The sequence below is a fragment of the Coregonus clupeaformis genome, chromosome 27 (genome assembly GCF_020615455.1).
Source record: "Coregonus clupeaformis isolate EN_2021a chromosome 27, ASM2061545v1, whole genome shotgun sequence".
Classification (NCBI taxonomy): Eukaryota; Metazoa; Chordata; class Actinopteri; order Salmoniformes; family Salmonidae; genus Coregonus; species Coregonus clupeaformis.
The window spans coordinates 35890792-35910845 of NC_059218.1; the positions used below are offsets into that span (position 1 = coordinate 35890792).

Sequence of the window (20054 nt, forward strand, 5' to 3'; positions counted from 1 at the left end):
ACCCAAACAGGTTTATAAATGGTCACTAACCCAAACAGGTTTATAAATGGTCACTAACCCAAACAGGTTTATAAATGATCATTAAACCAAACAGGTTTATAAATGGTCACTAACCCAAACAGGTTTATAAATGATCACTAACCCAAACAGGTTTATAAATGATAATTAACCCAAACAGGTTTATAAATGATCATTAACCCAAACAGGTTTATAAATGATCATTAACCCAAACAGGTTTTTAAATGATCATTAACCCAAACAGGCTTATAAATGGTCATTAACCCAAACAGGTTTATGAATGATCTCTAACCCAAACAGGTTTATAAATTATCATTAACCCAAACAGGTTTATAAATGATCACTAACCCAAACAGGTTTATACGTTTTCATTAACTCAAACAGGTTTATAAATGTTCACTAACCCAAACAGGTTTATAAATGATCATTAACCCAAACAGGTTTATGAATGATCTCTAACCCAAACAGGTTTATACATTATCATTAACCCAAACAGGTTTATAAATGGTCACTAACCCAAACAGGTTTATAAATGGTCTTTAACCCAAACAGGTTTATAAATTATCATTAGCCCAAACAGGTTTATAAATTGTCACTAACCCAAACAGGTTTATAAATGGTCACTAACCCAAACAGGTTTATAAATGGTCACTAACCCAAACAGGTTTATAAATGATCACTAACCCAAACAGGTTTATAAAGTATCAATAACCCAAACAGGTTTATAAATGATCATTAACCCAAACAGGTTTATAAAGTATCAATAACCCAAACAGGTTTATAAATGATCATTAACCCAAACAGGTTTATAAATTATCATTAACCCAAACAGGTTTATAAATGATCACTAACCCAAACAGGTTTATAAATGGTCACTAACCCAAACAGGTTTATAAATGATCATTAACCCAAACAGGTTTATAAATTATCACTAACCCAAACAGGTTTATAAATTATCATTAGCCCAAACAGGTTTATAAATGGTCACTAACCCAAACAGGTTTATAAATGGTCACTAACCCAAACAGGTTTATAAATGGTCACTAACCCAAACAGGTTTATAAATGATCACTAACCCAAACAGGTTTATAAATTATCATTAACCCAAACAGGTTTATAAATGATCATTAACCCAAACAGGTTTATAAATTATCATTAACCCAAACAGGTTTATAAATGGTCATTAACCCAAACAGGTTTATAAATGATCACTAACCCAAACAGGTTTATAAATGATCACTAACCCAATCAGGTTTATAAATTATCATTAACCCAAACAGGTTTATAAATGGTCACTAACCCAAACAGGTTTATAAATGGTCACTAACCCAAACAGGTTTATAAATGATCATTAACCCAAACAGGTTTATAAATGACCATTAACCCAAACAGGTTTATAAATTATCATTAACCCAAACAGGTTTATAAATTATCACTAACCCAAACAGGTTTATAAATGATCATTAACCCAAACGTGTTTAAAAATGATCTCTAACCCAAACAGGTTTATAAATTATCATTAACCCCAAAAGGTTTATAAATTATCACTAACCCAAACAGGTTTATAAGTTATCATTAACCCAAACAGGTTTATAAATGATCACTAACACAAACAGGTTTATAAATTATCATTAACCCAAACAGGTTTATAAATGGTCACTAACCCAACCAGGTTTATAAATGATCATTAACCCAAACAGGTTTATAAATGATCATTAACCAAACCAGGTTTATAAATGATAATTAACCCAAACAGGTTTATAAATGATCACTAACCCAAACAGGTTTATAAATGGTCACTAACCCAAACAGGTTTATAAATTATCACTAACCCAAACAGGTTTATAAATGGTCCCTCACCCAAACAGGTTTATAAATTATCATTAACCCAAACAAATGTATAAATGATAATTAACCCAAACAGGTTTATAAATGATCATTAACCCAAACAGGTTTATAAATGATCATTAACCCAAACAGGTTTATAAATGATCATTAACCCAAACAGGTTTATAAATGATCACTAACCCAAACAGGTTTATAAATGATCATTAACCCAAACAGGTTTATAAATTATCTCTAACCCAAACAGGTTTATAAATTATCATTAACCCAAACAGGTTTATAATGGTCACTAACCCAAACAGGTTTATAAATGATCATTAACCCAAACAGGTTTATAAATGATCACTAACCCAAACAGGTTTATAAATTATCACTAACCCAAACAGGTTTATAAATTATCACTAACCCAAACAGGTTCATAAATTATCATTAACCCAAACAGGTTTATAAATGATCATTAACCCAAACAGGTTTATAAATGATCATTAACCCAAACAGGTTTATAAATTATCACTAACCCAAACAGGTTTATAAATTATCATTAACCCAAACAGGTTTATAAATGATCATTAACCCAAACAGGTTTATAAATTATCACTAACCCAAACAGGTTTATAAATGATCATTAACCCAAACAGGTTCATAATAGATTAAAAAAAGACAATATACACTGAGTGTACAAAACATTAAGAACACCTGCTCTTTCCATGACAGGTGAAAGCTATGATCCCTTATTGATGTCACCTGTTAAATCCACTTCAATCAGTGTAGATGAAGGGGAGGAGATGGGTTAAAGAAGGATTTTTAAGCCTTGAGACAATTGAGAAATGACTTGTGTGTAAGTTTGCCATTCAGGGGGTGAATGGGCAAGACAAAAAAGCTAAATGCCTTTGAATGGAGTATGGTAGTAGGTGCCAGGTGTACCGGTTTGTGTCAAGAACTGCAACGCTGCAGGGTTTTTGACACTCAACAGTTTCCTGTGTGTATCAAGTATGGTCCACCACCCAAAGGACATCCAGCCAACTTGACACAACTGTGGGAAGCATTGAAGTCAACATCGGCCAGCATCCCTGTGGAATGCTTTCAACACCTTGTAGAGTCCATGTCCTGAGGGCAAAAGAGGGTGCAACTCAATATTAGGAAGGTGTTCCTAATGTTTTGTATACTCAGTGTACGTAACAACTTCCCCCAGTCTCCCCTAATAATAGTGAGCATGCAACTTTCAAACAACTTCCCCCATTCTTCCCTACTAGCGAATCAATTACATTCTGACGAGCGCAACAAAGTTTGAGGATATTCAATGAAAGTAAAGGACAGTAATGTTAAAAGTGAAAAGTGAAATAGGAAGCCCAGATTTCAATATGCAATAAGTTAAGAATGTGTCATGAGGGAGTGTGGATATTTGACCTGGCAAAGCAGTTTTATGGGTTGACTGAATGGGAGCTGATAATTATGTTTTTTTTACTCAGCTGGTCTGGGGAAGAAATTATGAGTCCTCATTGTCCGAGACCGAGTCAAGACCGAGACACTCAATATGTGGTCTACACTACAACACTGAGCAGATCCATTCCTGTCAATCTGAAGCCCTCTCAGTCTGTCTCAAAGTTGATTCTGGCCTGGTTTCCATTTGAGTTCATTGTTTCGTAGACGGCCCTCCAAAGGGCTTCTTTATGGATAAGTACTTGTAGTTCATAATATTAGACATATGAGAGCACTTTCATGCCATTCTAGCGCTTCAATGTGTATGTGAGTTCATAGGAGGGTGTCCATACTGATGAGCGTACAGTCTACCATGGTTGTTGTGGGGTGGGACGGACACCAGCAGGGTTGGGAACACCAGCAGGGTTGGGGACACCAGCAGGGTTGGGGTCAATTCCATTTAAATTCCAGTCAATTCAGAAAGTACACAAAATTCCAAATGTTCCTCTTTGAAAAGCAGTTGACATTTCAGTGTACTTCCTGAAATGACTGGAATTGACTCCAGCCCTGGACACCAGGGAGAATATAGTCTTAGCCTCTAAACCCACAGCAATTCACATTGACCACAGCTCTGACACAAACATCATGGACAAGACTGCCAGAATCTCTCCATGGATGGTCGATAATTATATGAAGTCTATCAGAAAAGTTTGGGCCACAAGACAACTAGGCTGCTATTGTTTGAGGCTTGAAACTAGACAGAAGGCCTATTGTCTTTGTATTCTCTAGTCTACGGTTATGGTTGAGCGGCTTTACACATGCTGGAACTGGACTTTTGTGCTTACTCACAGATGGATCAATAACCTCAATAACATCCCTCTGTTGTCTCTCACTCTACTCGTCATTCATCATCCCCCTCTTACCCAACCCCTCCTCTCTCGTCCCTCCATCATAACTCTCCTTTCCAACGCTGTCAAAAACCTCACCCCAGGGACCCCCTGCACTCACGGGCTCTGCAGGTCTGCTCAGTAATCAGATTCTCACGGTCAAGGTTTGTCCCACCCTCCTCACCCATCTGTCATGGACCGGGTCCTCTGTCTCCATCCAGCCTTGCCAATCACTTCCCTTTGCTACCTTCTCCATCTCTCCTGTTCTGTTCAGCCTGTAGAGAAAACTAGTTGCTGGCGTCAGTTTTAAATGACTGTTTAACCTCTCTCTCTCTCTCTCTCTCTCTCTCCGTCTCTCTCTCTCTCTCTCTCCGTTCTCTCTCTCTCTCTCTCTCTCTCTCTCTCTCTCTCTCTCTCTCTCTCATCCTCTCACTCTCTCATCCTCTCACTCTCATCCTCTCTCCTCTAATTCTGTCTCGCTCTCTCTCTCTCTCATCCTCATCCTCCCACTCTCTCATCCTCTCATCCTCTCACTCTCTCACTCTCTCATCCTCTCTCCTCTAATTCTGTCTCTCTCTCTCTCTCTCATCCTCTCATCCTCTCACTCTCTCATTTTCTCATCCTCTCATTCTCTCTCTTCCTTTCTCTCTCTCTCTTCTCTCTCTCCCTTTCTCTCTGGAGTCAGATGGTCTTCCCGCGCTTCGACCACGGCTTTCTCTCTGGCGACCAGCACACTTTTCACAAACGCCTCCTGAAGGTACTGTAGAGCGGGCGCATCTTTCCCTGCTCTCTTCTCCTCTCCCTTCAAGCTGGCTCACCCTCTCTTCTCCTCTCCCTTCAAGCTGGCTCACCCTCTCTTCTCCTCTCCCTTCAAGCTGGCTCACACTCTCTTCTTCTCTCCCTTCAAGCTGGCTCACCCTCTCTTCTTCTCTTACTTCAAGCTTGCTCACCCTCTCTTCTTCTCTTCCTTCAAGCTGGCTCACCCTCTTCTTCTCTTCCTTCAAGCTGGCTCACCCTCTCTTCTTCTCTTCTCTTCCTTCAAGCTGGCTCACCCTCTCTTCTTCTCTTCCTTCAAGCTGGCTCACCCTCTTCTTCTCTTCCTTCAAGCTGGCTCACCCTCTCTTCTTCTCTTCCTTCTAGCTGGCTCACCCTCTCTTTTTCTCTTCTTTCAAGCTGGCTCACCCTCTCTTCTTCTCTTCCTTCAAGCTGGCTCACCCTCTCTTCTTCTCTTCCTTCAAGCTGGCTCACCCTCTTCTTCTCTTCCTTCAAGCTGGCTCACCCTCTCCTCTTCTCTTCTTTCAAGCTGGCTCACCCTCTCTTCTTCTCTTTCTTCAAGCTGACTCACCCTCTCTTCTTCTATCACTTTCCTCCCCCTTTTATATCTCACACGTACAATGTTATTGTCCTCAAGCATTTCTCTGTTTGCCGCTCTGCCACTTTCTTCCACGTCTGCTTCACATTAGAGAGAAAATGAGTGGGAAAGTAAATTATGCCTCTTTGGAAAGTGAGTTTGAATAAATTGCATTGTTTGTGGATGATAATTGGTGGAAAGAATGCCAGAGAGAACTACGCTAATTGGAGAAGAAGAATAGCTTGTTGTTTACGCGACAATATAAATGGCTGATAATATGAATGTTAAACATCTTGTTTTGAATACAACCACATCAGTCATTCAACAGTCTTATAGAGTGAATGTTATGCGTAGCCGGAGTTTTAGAGTTTTAGACTCGCTTTAACACATTGGCGAGGATGGTTGGCGGCAAACACCAGACACTTTGTGAAAAGAGACAAAGTTTTGAATTAACTATCCAGAACATTGCTAAAACTGAAGATATTGAAAGTGGTTCAATAACTTGTCAATTGTTTTGCAACTTTTTTGATTGATAATACTGTGGGAATTGGGATTATTTACCTAAACTCATACTTCTCCCTCCCTGTCCATACAGGGTGACCAGGGTCAGGCTGGTCCCCCTGGACCCCCGGGGCCCCCTGGATCACCAGGTCCCAGAGGACCCCCTGGGAACACTGGGAAGGATGGGCCCAGAGGACCCACTGGAGAGCAGGTACAGTAAGACAGATTTCCTCCTCTCATCCATGTCACTACAGTCACCTCACTACAGTCACCTCACTACAGTCACCTCACTACAGTCACCTCACTACAGTCAGCTCACTACAGTCAGCTCACTACAGTCACCTCACTACAGTCAGCTCACTACAGTCACCTCACTACAGTCACCTCACTACAGTCAGCTCACTACAGTCACCTCACTACAGTCACCTCACTACAGTCACCTCACTACAGTCACCTCACTACAGTCACCTCACTACAGTCAGCTCACTACAGTCACCTCACTACAGTCAGCACACTACAGTCAGCTCACTACAGTCACCTCACTACAGTCACCTCACTACAGTCACCTCACTACAGTCACCTCACTACAGTCACCTCACTACAGTCACCTCACTACAGTCAGCTCACTACATGGTAGGAGAGAGAGGAAAGGCCGAAAGATGAAATTAGTTCAATTAGTTGGTTTAACAATAAATACGCTTTTTTATTTACTTCCAATGACCTCCAAGAGTTACTGAATATCCTCTCTGCTTCAGTTTGGTCCTCAATTCATGCACCTTGGTTGGAGAGCGAGCTAGGTAGTGTTCCTTTCCCTTTTTTTACTGGTAGGAGAGATAATATAGTGCTTTTCATTATACAGATAATCTCAATGATGCATAAAAACCAAAAGTACATGTGGTTGTTGGTGTTCAACAGAGGTTGGCGCGTCCAGGTCACATCCCTCTCTGATGGGCTGCACATAGGCCAAGCCTATAACAGTCTCCTGAAGGTCAGTGGGGGGCCACCACGCTCCACCCTGAGCACTCTGCTCCGCCTTGGCCGTTCTCAGCTCCTTTGATGCCCTGAAGCAGGCTTGAGTAGGGAGGTCACATCCAGCACGGGGGGGGGGGACAAGTCAGTAAGATAGGTCCCGATCTTCAGGCCAGCCCTTACCATCCCCAGCTTCTCTGCAGACTCTGTGGGTAGATACTCCTCAAACAACATGTAGTACCCACCTGGGTGAAGCCGGCGTCCGCTAGATTTCGCTAGGGCATCTGATTGGTCTGATTGGTCTGTCATGTCATGTGGTGGGGAGGGGAAGACAGACAGACAGTTGTCCTGATAAGTAGCTTGGCATGGATGCCCAGGTGATTGATTGTCAGACCACTAAAGATTTCAGAGCGTTATTTATTGCTGATGGAGATGTCACAAGTCAATGTCATAATAAGCACCAGATGTTTAACCTTTAGGCCATGGTATACTCAAATACTATTTGAGAAGGTTTGGTCACACAAATTTCCTATGTGGTAAAGGTCCGGATGGATATTGTCATTTTCCGGTGTGGTAATAAACCCCCACCTCACAACCCATGCTACCCCAAACTGTTCAAACCCCTCTTTTTGGCAGAGAGAAAAATTTGCTATTATGAAGCTAATTTCCTGCAACTCTACACATTATGCCATAGAGCGAAGGGGACATTTTGCAGTATTAAAGCTAATTTCCTGCAATTCTACACGTTTTCCATGTCTTATGTGTGTTCATGTGATACAAGGAGTTGAATCCTGACCGAAATCCATAAGAATACAATAATAATTGTGGGTCCGGATTCTGTGTCTGGATTCTGGGTCCGGATTCTGAGTCCGGATTCGGCCTACGGTTTGCCTTTTGAGTATGACTGTAGGCCTTCTACTGAAAGGAGAGGGATTAAGAATAGCTTATTGGAGCTGGAAAATAACTAAACTATTACTGTTTTGATTTGCTTTTGTTGTTTGTTTTTTTATAAATGCTAATTACCATCCCAGTAGATTAATCAGAAACGCTTCACTAATGTACTGGAGTACCCAACACCTTTGACGTATTTGTATGAAATACTGCCGTCCTGTGGAGGATCAATTGAATTGCTCTGCTCCTCAGTTTGATCCATCTTTACTTGTTGATGGATTATTGACCTTGAACTTTCTTCACAGGGTCCACCTGGTCAAGATGGAATCGATGGATTAGAGGTAACCCTTTGTTTTAAAGGTTATTTTTTATTTCTGATATTATTTAAGGTGTACTGTATATGCCCCACATCATGCTGATAACGTGTCCTCTTTACACAGGGACCAATGGGTCCTCCTGGACGAAAGGTAAAATATCTACATTTCTAATGCAGACACACTTCCACACATACCGGTATACATTTATTCTATGTATGTAACCTATATAATCTGTGATTAATTAATGCATTTCAATAATCTAATGTCAATAATCTAATGTCTTTAGATTAATTATGGAATTATGAATTTAAATGAATCTGAATATTGTACCTGTAAACTCACCAATGAAAATAAAATAATATATATAATGTCTTGCAGGTTAATTAATATGTTCCATGAATGTAATGTCTTGCAGGTTAATTAATATGTTCCATGAATGTAATGTCTTGCTGGTTAATTAATATGTACCATGAATATAGATGTCTTGCAAGTTAATTAATATGTACCATGAATGTAATGTCTTGCAGGTTAATTAATATGTTCCATGAATGTAATGTCTTGCTGGTTAATTAATATGTACCATGAATATAGATGTCTTGCAAGTTAATTAATATGTACCATGAATGTAATGTCTTGCAGGTTAATTAATATGTACCATGAATGTAGATGTCTTGCAGGTTAATTAATATGTACCATGAATGTAGATGTCTTGCAGGTTAATTAATATGTACCATGAATGTAATGTCTTGCAGGTTAATTAATATGTTCCATGAATGTAGATGTCTTGCAGGTTAATTAATATGTTCCATGAATGTAGATGTCTTGCAAGTTAATTAATTTGTACCATGAATGTAATGTCTTGCAGGTTAATTAATATGTTCCATGAATGTAATGTCTTGCAGGTTAATTAATATGTACCATGAATGTAATGTCTTGCAGGGTGAGGATGGACAGCATGGCATGCCTGGATCACAGGGGTCTCCAGGGTTAAAGGTGTGGCATCGTATTATTTCCTCCTCTTCCGCCTCTTCCTCCTCTCCCGTCTCTTTCCCAGTCTCACTCTATCTCCATGTCTGTGACAGGGGGAGCAGGGGCCTGCTGGTGACCAGGGCAGGACTGGCCTTGATGGACTACCAGGGATGAAGGTAAATAGAGGAGGAATTGGAAATGGATGTCTTGAAAGATGAAGAAAAGATTGACGTTACATACAGCGATGACCCTGAGACATTTGGCACTATGTATTGACCCACTGGGCACAGACTGGTTGAATCAATGTTGTTTCCACGCCATTTAAACAATAAATGTCAATGTCATGACGTTGAATCAAGGTGGAAAATGGATTGTATTTGCAATTGTTCTTTGATGATTTCGCTTTGAATTCACATTAGTTGACAACTCAATTAAAACTACGTTTGAACTGAAGTCTGTGCCAAGTGGGGATGCACTGGAACGGCAGGCATGCTGAGGTCCTACTGTATGTATTCACTCTATGTAGGAGGGGACAGGAGACACAGTGGGAGAAGGGGGAGAGGAGACACAGGGGGAGAATGGGGAGACAGGAGACACAGTGGGAGAAGGGGGAGACAGGAGACACAGTGAGAGAAGGGGGAGACAGGAGACACAGTGGGAGAAGGGGGAGAGGAGACACAGGGGGAGAAGGGGGAGACAGGAGACACAGTGGGAGAAGGGGGAGACAGGAGACACAGGGGGAGAAGGAAGGAGAAGGGGGAGACAGGAGACATGGGGAGAAGGGTGGGGACAGGAGACCTCTTCCAATACCTTTATTTATCTTTATTCATTAATTTTTCTGTGTGTTTGACTCTGTCTCCCTCTACAGTGCTCACCGGGAGAGAAGGCTGTTCCTGGCTCCTATGACATCGGCCTTGGCCAAGTCGTTCAGGTGAGTTCTAAATTGGGTCAAAAACAACATTCTGCTTTGCATTACTACCCCACAAATTCAGAATGTACCATTTTATTTATTGTTAAAAGTTTCACTCACACCATAATATTTCTCTAGATATGCATTCTATATAACAGTCCCCTGTGGAGTGCATATTCTCACTTTCCTTTTCTACTTTTCTATTCCTGCAGGGTCCCCCAGGGCCCCCAGGGCCCCCAGGAGGCCAAGGGTCAAAGGTGAGAGTTAGTTGTGTTTGACGAGGTGGCCGAGTGGTTAAGGCGATGGCCTGCTAATCAATTGTGCTCGGCACGCCTGGGTTCCAATCCCGTCGTCGGTGGAAGAGATTCTGTTCTGGAGGGGAAATTTGTCATTGTAGCCAATTTTATAATTCCATTATACACATTCAACAGTGTGTTGGTTATGACATCTGACTATATGTCGCTCTGGATAAGAGTGTCTGCTAAATGTGTCAAAGTGTCAATGTGTTTAAAATATGTTGGCATATGCAGTAATGGAGCAGTAATCTACAGTATGGCTTTGGTTTACCTGTCTCCTTCATGTTCACCTGTCTCCTCATGTTCACCTGTCTCCTCATGTTCACCTGTCTCCTCATGTTCACCTGTCTCCTTCATGTTTACCCGTCTCCTTCATGTTTACCCGTCTCTTCATGTTTACCCATCTCTTCATGTTTACCCGTCTCCTAATGTTTACTTATCTCATTCATGTTTACCCGTCTCCTTCATGTTTACCCGTCTCCTTCATGTTTACCCGTCTCCTCATGTTTACCATCTCCTCATGTTTACCCGTCTCCTAATGTTTACCTATCTCATTCATGTTTACCTGTCTCCTTCATGTTTACCTGTCTCCTTCATGTTTACCTGTCTCCTTCATGTTTAGCTATCTCCTCATGTTTACCCGTCTCCTAATGTTCACCCGTCTCCCTCATGGTTACCCGTCTCCTCATGGTTACCCGTCTCCTCAATGTTACCCGTCTCCTCATGGTTATCCGTCTCCTCATGGTTACCCGTCTCCTCATGGTTACCCGTCTCCTTCATGTTTACCCGTCTCCTTCATGTTTACCCGTCTCTTCATGTTTACCCGTCTCTTCATGTTTACCCGTCTCTTCATGTTTACCCGCCTCCTTCATGTTTACCCGCCTCCTTCATGTTTACCCGTCTCCTCATGTTACCCGTCTCCTCATGTTTACCTGTCTCTTCATGTTTACCCGTCTCCTTCATGTTTACCCGCCTCCTAATGTTTACCCGTCTCTTCATGTTTACCCATCTCCTCATGTTTACCCGTCTCTTCATGTTTACCCGTCTCTTCATGTTTACCCGTCTCCTCATGTTTACCCGTCTCCTCATGTTTACCTATCTCATTCATGTTTACCCGCCTCCTAATGTTTACCCGTCTCTTCATGTTTACCCGTCTCCTCATGTTTACCCGTCTCGTCATGTTTACCCGTCTCTTCATGTTTACCTGTCTCCTCATGTTTACCCATCTCCTCATGTTTACCCGTCTCCTTCATGTTTACCTGTCTCCTTCATGTTTACCCATCTCCTTCATGGTTACCCGTCTCCTCATGGTTACCCGCCTCCTAATGTTTACCCGTCTCTTCATGTTTACCCGTCTCCTCATGTTTACCCGTCTCCTCATGTTTACCCGTCTCCTCATGTTTACCCGTCTCCTAATGTTTACCCGTCTCCTTCATGTTTACCCGTCTCCTTCATGTTTACCCGCCTCCTTCATGTTTACCCGTCTCCTCATGTTCACCCGTCTCCTCATGTTTACCCGTCTCCTCATGTTTACCCGTCTCCTCATGGTTACCCGTCTCCTCATGGTTAACTGTCTCCTCATGTTTACCTGTCTCCTTCATGTTTACCCGTCTCCTCATGTTCACCCGTCTCCTTTATGTTTACCCGTCTCCTTCATGTTTACCCGTCTCTTCATGTTCACCTATCTCATTCATGTTTACCCGTCTCCTTCATGTTTACCCGTCTCCTTCATGTTTACCCGTCTCCTTCATGTTTACCCGTCTCCTCATGTTTACCCATCTCCTCATGTTTACCCGTCTCTCCATGTTTACCCGTCTCCTTCATGTTTACCCGTCTCTTCATGTTTACCTGTCTCCTTCATGTTTACCAGTCTCTTCATGTTTACCCGTCTCCTTCATGTTTACCCGTCTCTTCATGTTTACCCGTCTCTTCATGTTTACCCGTCTCCTCATGTTTACCCATCTCCTCATGTTTACCCGTCTCCTCATGTTTACCCGTCTCTTCATGTTTACCCGTCTCCTTCATGTTTACCCGTCTCTTCATGTTTACCCGTCTCCTAATGTTTACCCATCTCCTCATGTTTACCTGTCTCCTTCATGTTTACCCGTCTCCTCATGTTTACCCGTCTCCTTCATGTTTACCCGTCTCTTCATGTTTACCCGTCTCTTCATGTTTACCCGTCTCCTCATGTTTACCCATCTCCTCATGTTTACCCTGTCTCCTTCATGTTTACCGTCTCCTTCATGTTCACCCGTCTCCTTTATGTTTACCCGTCTCCTTCATGTTTACCCGTCTCTTCATGTTTACCCGTCTCCTTCATGTTTACCCGTCTCCTAATGTTTACCTATCTCATTCATGTTTACCCGTCACCTTCATGTTTACCCGTCTCCTTCATGTTTACCCGTCTCCTTCATGTTTACCCGTCTCCTCATGTTTACCCATCTCCTCAAGTTTACCCGTCTCTCCATGTTTACCCGTCTCCTTCATGTTTACCCGTCTCTTCATGTTTACCTGTCTCCTTCATGTTTACCAGTCTCTTCATGTTTACCCGTCTCCTTCATGTTTACCCGTCTCTTTCATGTTTACCCGTCTCCTTCATGTTTACCCGTCTCCTTCATGTTTACCCGTCTCCTTCATGTTTACCCGTCTCCTTCATGTTTACCCATCTCCTCATGTTTACCCGTCTCCTAATGTTTACCTATCTCATTCATGTTTACCCGTCTCCTTCATGTTTACCTGTCTCCTTCATGTTTACCCGTCTCCTCATGTTTACCTGTCTCCCTCATGGTTACCAGTCTCCTCATGGTTACCCGTCTCCTCATGGTTACCCGTCTCCTCATGGTTACCCATCTCCTCATGGTTACCTGTCTCCTCATGGTTACCCGTCTCCTTCATGTTTACCCGTCTCCTTCATGTTTACCCGCCTCCTTCATGTTTACCCGTCTCCTCATGTTCACCCGTCTCCTCATGTTTACCCGTCTCCTTCATGTTTACCCGTCTCCTCATGTTCACCCGTCTCCTCATGTTTACCCGTCTCCTTCATGTTTACCCATCTCCTCATGTTACCCGTTTCCTCATGTTTACCCGTCTCCTTCTTGCCAACAGGGAGAGTCAGGCTCACCTGGTGCACCTGGAGCTGATGGGGATAAGGTAAATAACATGAACTGTAATGTCTAATTATTATTGTACTATGAAATCAATATGAGCTGTGTTCCTCAGTGCTATCGGCATCATGTTGTGCCTCATCTCTATAGGGAGCCAAAGGGGATAGAGGTGATGATGGGATGCCTGGAGTGGCAGGGGAGAAGGGAGAGCGAGGCCTGATGGGCCAAACTGGGCTTGCGGTAAGTGTGATATGAGCTGTGTCCTGATGGATGATGGGCTATGGGCATGGCACAGCAGTCTACTGTCCCCCTGCCTTGTAGATTTTGTCCATACAATGTATTTTTTTGTCTCTTAGGGAGCTGACGGAAAAAAAGGAGAGAGAGGGGATTCAAGGTTTGAGGACGGTCTGGTCAGTAACGATTTAGATACCAAACGTGTATCTGTCAAGTGTGATACCTCATCAAGGTCTAGTAGTGTTATACGATTGTGCAACGTCTGGTTATCTTAACACTAATGCTCTCTGCTCCAGGCCCATAGGATCTCTATCTCGGGCCCTCCAGGGCCTCCCGGGCCCCAGGGTTACCCTGGCCACATGGTGGGTAACCGGTCCCTCTGTCTTCGTAATGATAGGGGGGGTCCTCTGTAGCCTAGTTGGTAGAGCATGGCGCTTGCAACGCCAGGATAGTTGGTTAGATTCCTGGGACCACCCTTACGAAAAATGTATGCACGCATGATTGTAGGTCGCTTTTAATAAAAGTGTCTGCTAAATGGCATATATTACATATTATAGGGGGGGATATCAAAAGCTTAAACGTTCTAGATATATTCTCTCTGCAAATAGATCCTTGACAAACACTCCATAACCTCAACCTGTTCTCAGAGGAACCTAGTAAATCTCCAATGTCTACTTTGCTATTCATGTTTTTTTTTAATGCTATTGTTCTGTTATAGGCTCTTGTGATTAACAGTGTTTACAAAGAGAATGACATAACAAATTGTGTTTTTCAGGGACATGATGGAATGCCTGGCCCCAAGGTGAGATAGTCAGGGCTCTGATTTATCCTGCCCCTAAAATAAACCAATACAGGATTCTTTAGGTTACTAAAGCTGCACTGGAATGCCCTGTCATTCAAACTTTAGCCCTAGCAGATGATGAAATGCTGGGTGGAGAATAGTGGATGAAATGTGTATTTATAGTAGGTCAGAGACAAGATGGATTGTAATTCCCAAGGAAAAATGTAAGCACCAGCTTGAAGTTGTGTATTTGTCAATATCTCACAGGGGGAACCAGGTGAGAGAGTGAAAGGAGATAAGGGGGATGCAGGTGACAGAGGTCCTCCTGGGTTAAGGGTAAGTATATCCTATTCCGTCTCACTCAGACTGCATATCACGGTTGGGGTCAATTTCGGAATTTCTGAATTTAATTCAATCCATGATTTGAAATACTAATTTGAATTGGACACATCCCACAGGAAGCAGAGACATGAAGCATAAAACTATCCTTCCTTTGACAAATCTTTTACCAAAAGCATCTGACACTTATTACTGCAAAGAATACAGACACCATTTGATTACAACTGAAACATGTCACACATGATTTATTAATATTGGTGTCATGAGATTAGGTTGATCCCTTCCATTCTGTAGTGTCTGATGCATTCTGGGAAATGTATTTTAATTCATATTTCATAAGGTGTAAGTGAATTATAAACATACAAAAGGATATTAGAATATGTCCAGACTACTGTAATTATTTGTAATTAATTTACAGATAATTCATCTTTAAAAGTCAAATATTTCATCGATATGCTGTACATAGTATTGGTCACATACAGTATGTCAAAATAAACATATGTATGGTTGAATGTAGAATAAATTAGCCATTTGAATTTCATAGAATTTTGTTGAATTAAAATCTACTTCCTAATTCCAAAGTGAAATTCAATTCAAATTCAAGAATTTAATGGGAATTAAAGAACAATTTGCAACTCACTTCAGAATTGGCCCCAACCCTGCTGCCTATCATATTACGGACCACATAACTGATGACAGTATTTCTGCACACAGGGTATCCAGGGTCTTCCAGGTTCTACAGGATTGATTGGTCTCCCTGGCACCAAAGGGGGAAAGGTTAGCAGCATTTTTCATATGCCCTGTTTGTTGAGGAAATGGACAGGGTATCAGAGACCCTTCAGAGACAGGTACATTTTCCAAAGTAAGCTGCTTCTGAATTAACTTGATCATATTTAATTTCTTCAACAGGGAGAGCAAGGATTGCCGGGATTAGATGTAAGTATGTCTAAATGTCTCTGTCGTAGCCGGCCGTGACCGGGAGACCCATGGGGCGGCGCACAATTAGCCCAGCGTCGTCCAGGGTAGGGGAGGGAATGGCCGGCAGGGATGTAGCTCAGTTGGTAGAGCATGGCGTTTGTAACGCCAGGGTTGTGGGTTTGATTCCCACGGGGGGCCAGTATGTATAACTGTAAGTCGCTCTGGATAAGAGCGTCTGCTAAATGACTAAAAATTTAAAATGTAAATCTGTCACGTTTCTATGGAGTGGTTTCCGTGCCAACCTTAAATTGTATTTGAATTCCATAATTTTGAATTTGTATTAGGATATTGAATTTAATATTTTTGAATTTGTATTGAACAAATGTAATAATTTAATTCAGAAATGTAACTTAGATTTGAAACTGAATTGAGTGAATATTGCATTCAGTTTAAAAATTCAATTTAAATGTAATTGAATATTCAAATTCAGTATTTATATATTCAGTTTCAATATGGTAGATATTGCATTCATTTTCTGTGTATCAAGTTTACAAACTACAGTATCATTTCAAGTTTATCAAAATTTCACATATTCAACTTCTCAGATGCATTCAAATTCAGTTCTCTTAAGTTCAGATTCAAAACCAGAGACAACATCCTGGTACTTTGCCAGCCACGAAAAGTAGAGGAGTACAGATAGAATTAAACGGTCACTGTGGTAAACAGAAGCTTCTGGCGGTTTCTGAAGCCATTGTGGCATGTTACATTTTTTTTCTTCCTATGAATTTGGCTCTAGCATTTGAACTGTTTTGGCTATAAGCTATTATGACCCCATTCCTGAAAGCTAATATGGATGTGCCTTCTGTTCCCCTCTATCACACAGTCTTGTGACATGCAGAGCAAGATTCAATAACTAACACAGGCCGCGTTAGTGTCACAAAAAAACACAATTTGGCCCCCATAAGAATACAGTTGAATAGCCCTGTCATAGCCCTTCCACTCCCTATTTAATCTTGCTCTTGTGACTGACAGGGTTCGACCCAGCTTTCCTGCATGTCACAAGACTGTGTTAGCCCACACACTAAGAAACTAGCACAGTCTTTTAAAAACACTTTATTGACCACTACCTCTCTCCATGTCAGGGTTTCCCCGGGCTGATGGGAGAAAAGGGGGAGAGAGGGGGCAGAGGAGACAAGGTGGGTATCAGCCACAACAGGGGCTACTGAGGCTATGTTTAATCATCTTCTGTTACCTAACATTATACATGAACATGCTAGTCATTTAGCGGACGCTCTTATCCAGAGCGTTTTACAGTTAGTGCATTCATCTTAAGATAGCTAGGTGGGACAACCACATATCACAGGCATAAAAAGTACATTTTCCCTCAATAACGTAGCTATCTGTAGAGTCCGAGCTAGAAGTGGTGGTGGGGGGGTTCTGGTTAAATTCTGAGGTGAGAAGGAGGAGGATTGTTTAGTTATAGTATAATCTGGACACGAAATTGATGCACGATGAGAGACTTGTCTCCTTTGTGGGTCTATGTAGCTCAGTTGGTAGAGCTTGGTTCATGTTGCCCTTGGATAGTGGATTTGATTCCCTGGTCCACCTACACGTAAAAATTGTATGCATTCCTGACTGTAAGTCGCTTTGGATAAAAGCGTCTGCTAAATTGCTTATATTATTATTATTATTAGGGCCGTCAAATGATAAAAACTATTTATCGAATTAATCACAGGATTTGCTTTGATTAATCACGAATAATCGCAAATTCAAAATTTGCTCAAATTACTAAAAGCATTGCAAGAATATTGACGTCTTGATTTTATTCAAAGTAACAGTTTAGCAAAATCAGGTAAATTGATAAAGCACACTCTCTTTAACCTCCATGTCAACTTGTTTTGACATTGCGTTGTTGTTTTTATTTGTATAAGTTATGTAGTTTTGATGTTTTCAGTGTATTTAGAATGCTTTCAGACAATTGCGGGAGAAAATAATGTCAATCATGCACTAAAATTACTAAAGGTTAACTTGAGTTAACTGAATAACTCTAACAACCCTAATTATTATATATTATTGTTTTGTCTCTCTTCTCTCTCAGGGTGACAGGGGGATGCTGGGAAAGAAGGGACTGAAAGGACAGAAGGGCGAGCAGGGCCCCCCTGGACTGGACCAGCCCTGTCCTGTGGTATGTCACTTCTTCCTGCCTCCTCCTCTCCACTCACTCTTCTTCAAACACTGTCTTTTCATTCAAGGGCAAACTTTTCTTTCTCTAAATAACACAATTATTAGGTTCCATTGGAGTGTAGATGTTTATAGTAATAATGGGAGGTGCATATGATATGTTTACATAATGGAAATGTTTATATATGAGTGAGATGTTAGTATGACTGAGGTCAGGACTTGAATAAGTGGCTATAGACAGACGGTATACACAGTACTGTATCAATTTAATAAAGGAGTGACATTTTCGGAATGGCTCTTGCTGACAGGGCACCAATGGGTGTAAAGAACACCCTGGGGAGGCGGGGCAATCCTCAGGCGCCCCTTGCCCCCTGGTATAGTATTTCTGCTTTCTTTCTGTCTTTCTGTCCCTCACCCGTCATTAACCCCTTTCCCCTGTCTGTCTTCCTGCTTTTCTGGGATGCAGTGGTAGCCATACTGCTCTTGCACACTGCTCTTGCTAGTATCACTTTTTAATTCAAGCTTACGTGTCGGCCACTTGGCCTTTACCAGAGCTTTTAAAGGCACCTGCAACATGATAACTCAGATATAGATAGTTAGACATACTTAGATAGTTAGACTTACTTAGATAGTTAGACATACTTAGATAGTTAGACATACTTAGTCAGCAACCAACCAGCAAGACTCTGGGCCTCCTAATTGGTAGTCTTATGTTAGTGACATAACACTATAGTCAGATCCACAAACCATGATAACCTGGGCCAGCATGTCTACCACTGCAGCGGAGCTACATGATAACCTGGGCCAGCATGTCTACCACTGCAGCGGAGCTACATGATAACCTGGGCCAGCATGTCTACCACTGCAGCGGAGCTACATGATAACCTGGGCCAGCATGTCTACCACTGCAGCGGAGCTACATGATAACCTGAGCCAGCATGTCTACCACTGCAGCGGAGCTACCTGTTCTTTACTGTACTGAATGTGTTCTTCCCTGCCTGTAGTCTAGCTGAACAGAAACTGTGTTTAAACTATTATCACTGTGGGTGTAGTGTGTAATGTTGTGACATCAGTGTTGTGCTCCTCTTATGTGAAGTAATCACCTGTTGTCAGTGTTTTGCTATGTTATGCAGCTACTGAATCATGTCATGAGCTGGAATGTCACTGTTTTTAATCACTGTAATATGGTATTAGTTTAATGGATGGTTTGACAGCATGACTAGTGTGTGCTGTTAGATATCTCTCCTCCTACCCCTTTGTTTCAGACCATCTGTATATATCTTTTGGCGATGCAATACTGCATGTGTTTGTTTAATGAAGGTGTTTCTTTTCTGTCACCAGGGTCGGGATGGATTACCCATACCCGGATGTTGGCATAAGGTTTGTACAGCAACAGTACATCTATGAGGCTCTGTTTGCTTGGCCTGCTCTGGCCCAAGTGGGTGTTGGGCTGTCTTAAGGAGTCTGCATACTAGGGTCAGTTTGCTCCTAGCAGAACTCGGCTAGGTGAAGTGAACGTCTGTGCCTCGCATACTCCCTTAAAATACCTTCGCTTGAAAAACTAGAAAAAAGCGGCAATAGTACTGTTTGTCCATCTTGAGACGCCGTAGCCAGTCTTCCTCAAAATAGTCCGAATGAATGTAAGATAACTCAAGAAATCTTTCATTAATTTTGACTTTTTTTGCCGAAGAGATCTTAGTTGCGAAATTTTACATCGAAGATGTTTGGTGCATTATTTCTCAATGAAGAAATGTGCATGAAAACAAGTCATCTCTCGTTGAATGACAACAAACACTTCACTGAAGAATCCCTATTGTTGACCAATCACCGACGAAGGGGCGTAGACTTCGGCTACCGAACTTCAGCTGGTGTGTACAAACAGCCGAAGAAACCCTTGCCGAAAAAACGTCACAAAACGTCATCATAATATATCAAATATATCAAAATATTGACTAAATAAACCAAAGTAACACAATACAATAACAATAATGAGGCTATATACAGGGGGTACTGAGTCGCTGTGCGGGGGTACAGGTTAGTCGAGGTAATTGAGGTAATATGTACATGTACGTAGAGTAAAGTGATGACGCATAGACAATACACAGTGCTATGCAAATAGTCCGT

General features: G+C 41.8%; 1 protein-coding gene across 3 annotated transcripts in view; it reads left to right on the plus strand.

Moving 5' to 3' along the window:
- The window catches only part of LOC121541332 (collagen alpha-1(XXIII) chain-like), a 122014-nt gene that overhangs the window by 98731 nt on the left and 3229 nt on the right, over positions 1-20054 (plus strand). Inside the window, exons 10-29 of one of the 3 annotated variants that reach the window (XM_045208170.1) lie at positions 4274-4333; positions 6116-6232; positions 8187-8222; positions 8322-8348; positions 9138-9191; positions 9281-9343; positions 10036-10098; positions 10290-10334; positions 13479-13523; positions 13628-13717; positions 13834-13887; positions 14008-14073; positions 14487-14513; positions 14760-14828; positions 15546-15608; positions 15741-15767; positions 16892-16945; positions 17848-17934; positions 18239-18304; positions 19272-19310. In XM_045208170.1, the coding sequence (XP_045064105.1) occupies positions 4274-4333; positions 6116-6232; positions 8187-8222; positions 8322-8348; positions 9138-9191; positions 9281-9343; positions 10036-10098; positions 10290-10334; positions 13479-13523; positions 13628-13717; positions 13834-13887; positions 14008-14073; positions 14487-14513; positions 14760-14828; positions 15546-15608; positions 15741-15767; positions 16892-16945; positions 17848-17934; positions 18239-18304; positions 19272-19310 (1152 nt within the window). Of the gene's footprint in view, positions 1-4273; positions 4334-4854; positions 4927-6115; positions 6233-8186; positions 8223-8321; positions 8349-9137; positions 9192-9280; positions 9344-10035; positions 10099-10289; positions 10335-13478; positions 13524-13627; positions 13718-13833; positions 13888-14007; positions 14074-14486; positions 14514-14759; positions 14829-15545; positions 15609-15740; positions 15768-16891; positions 16946-17847; positions 17935-18238; positions 18305-19271; positions 19311-20054 lie in introns of all 3 variants that reach the window. The other 2 variants (XM_045208169.1, XM_045208171.1) reach the window with 2 other exon arrangements.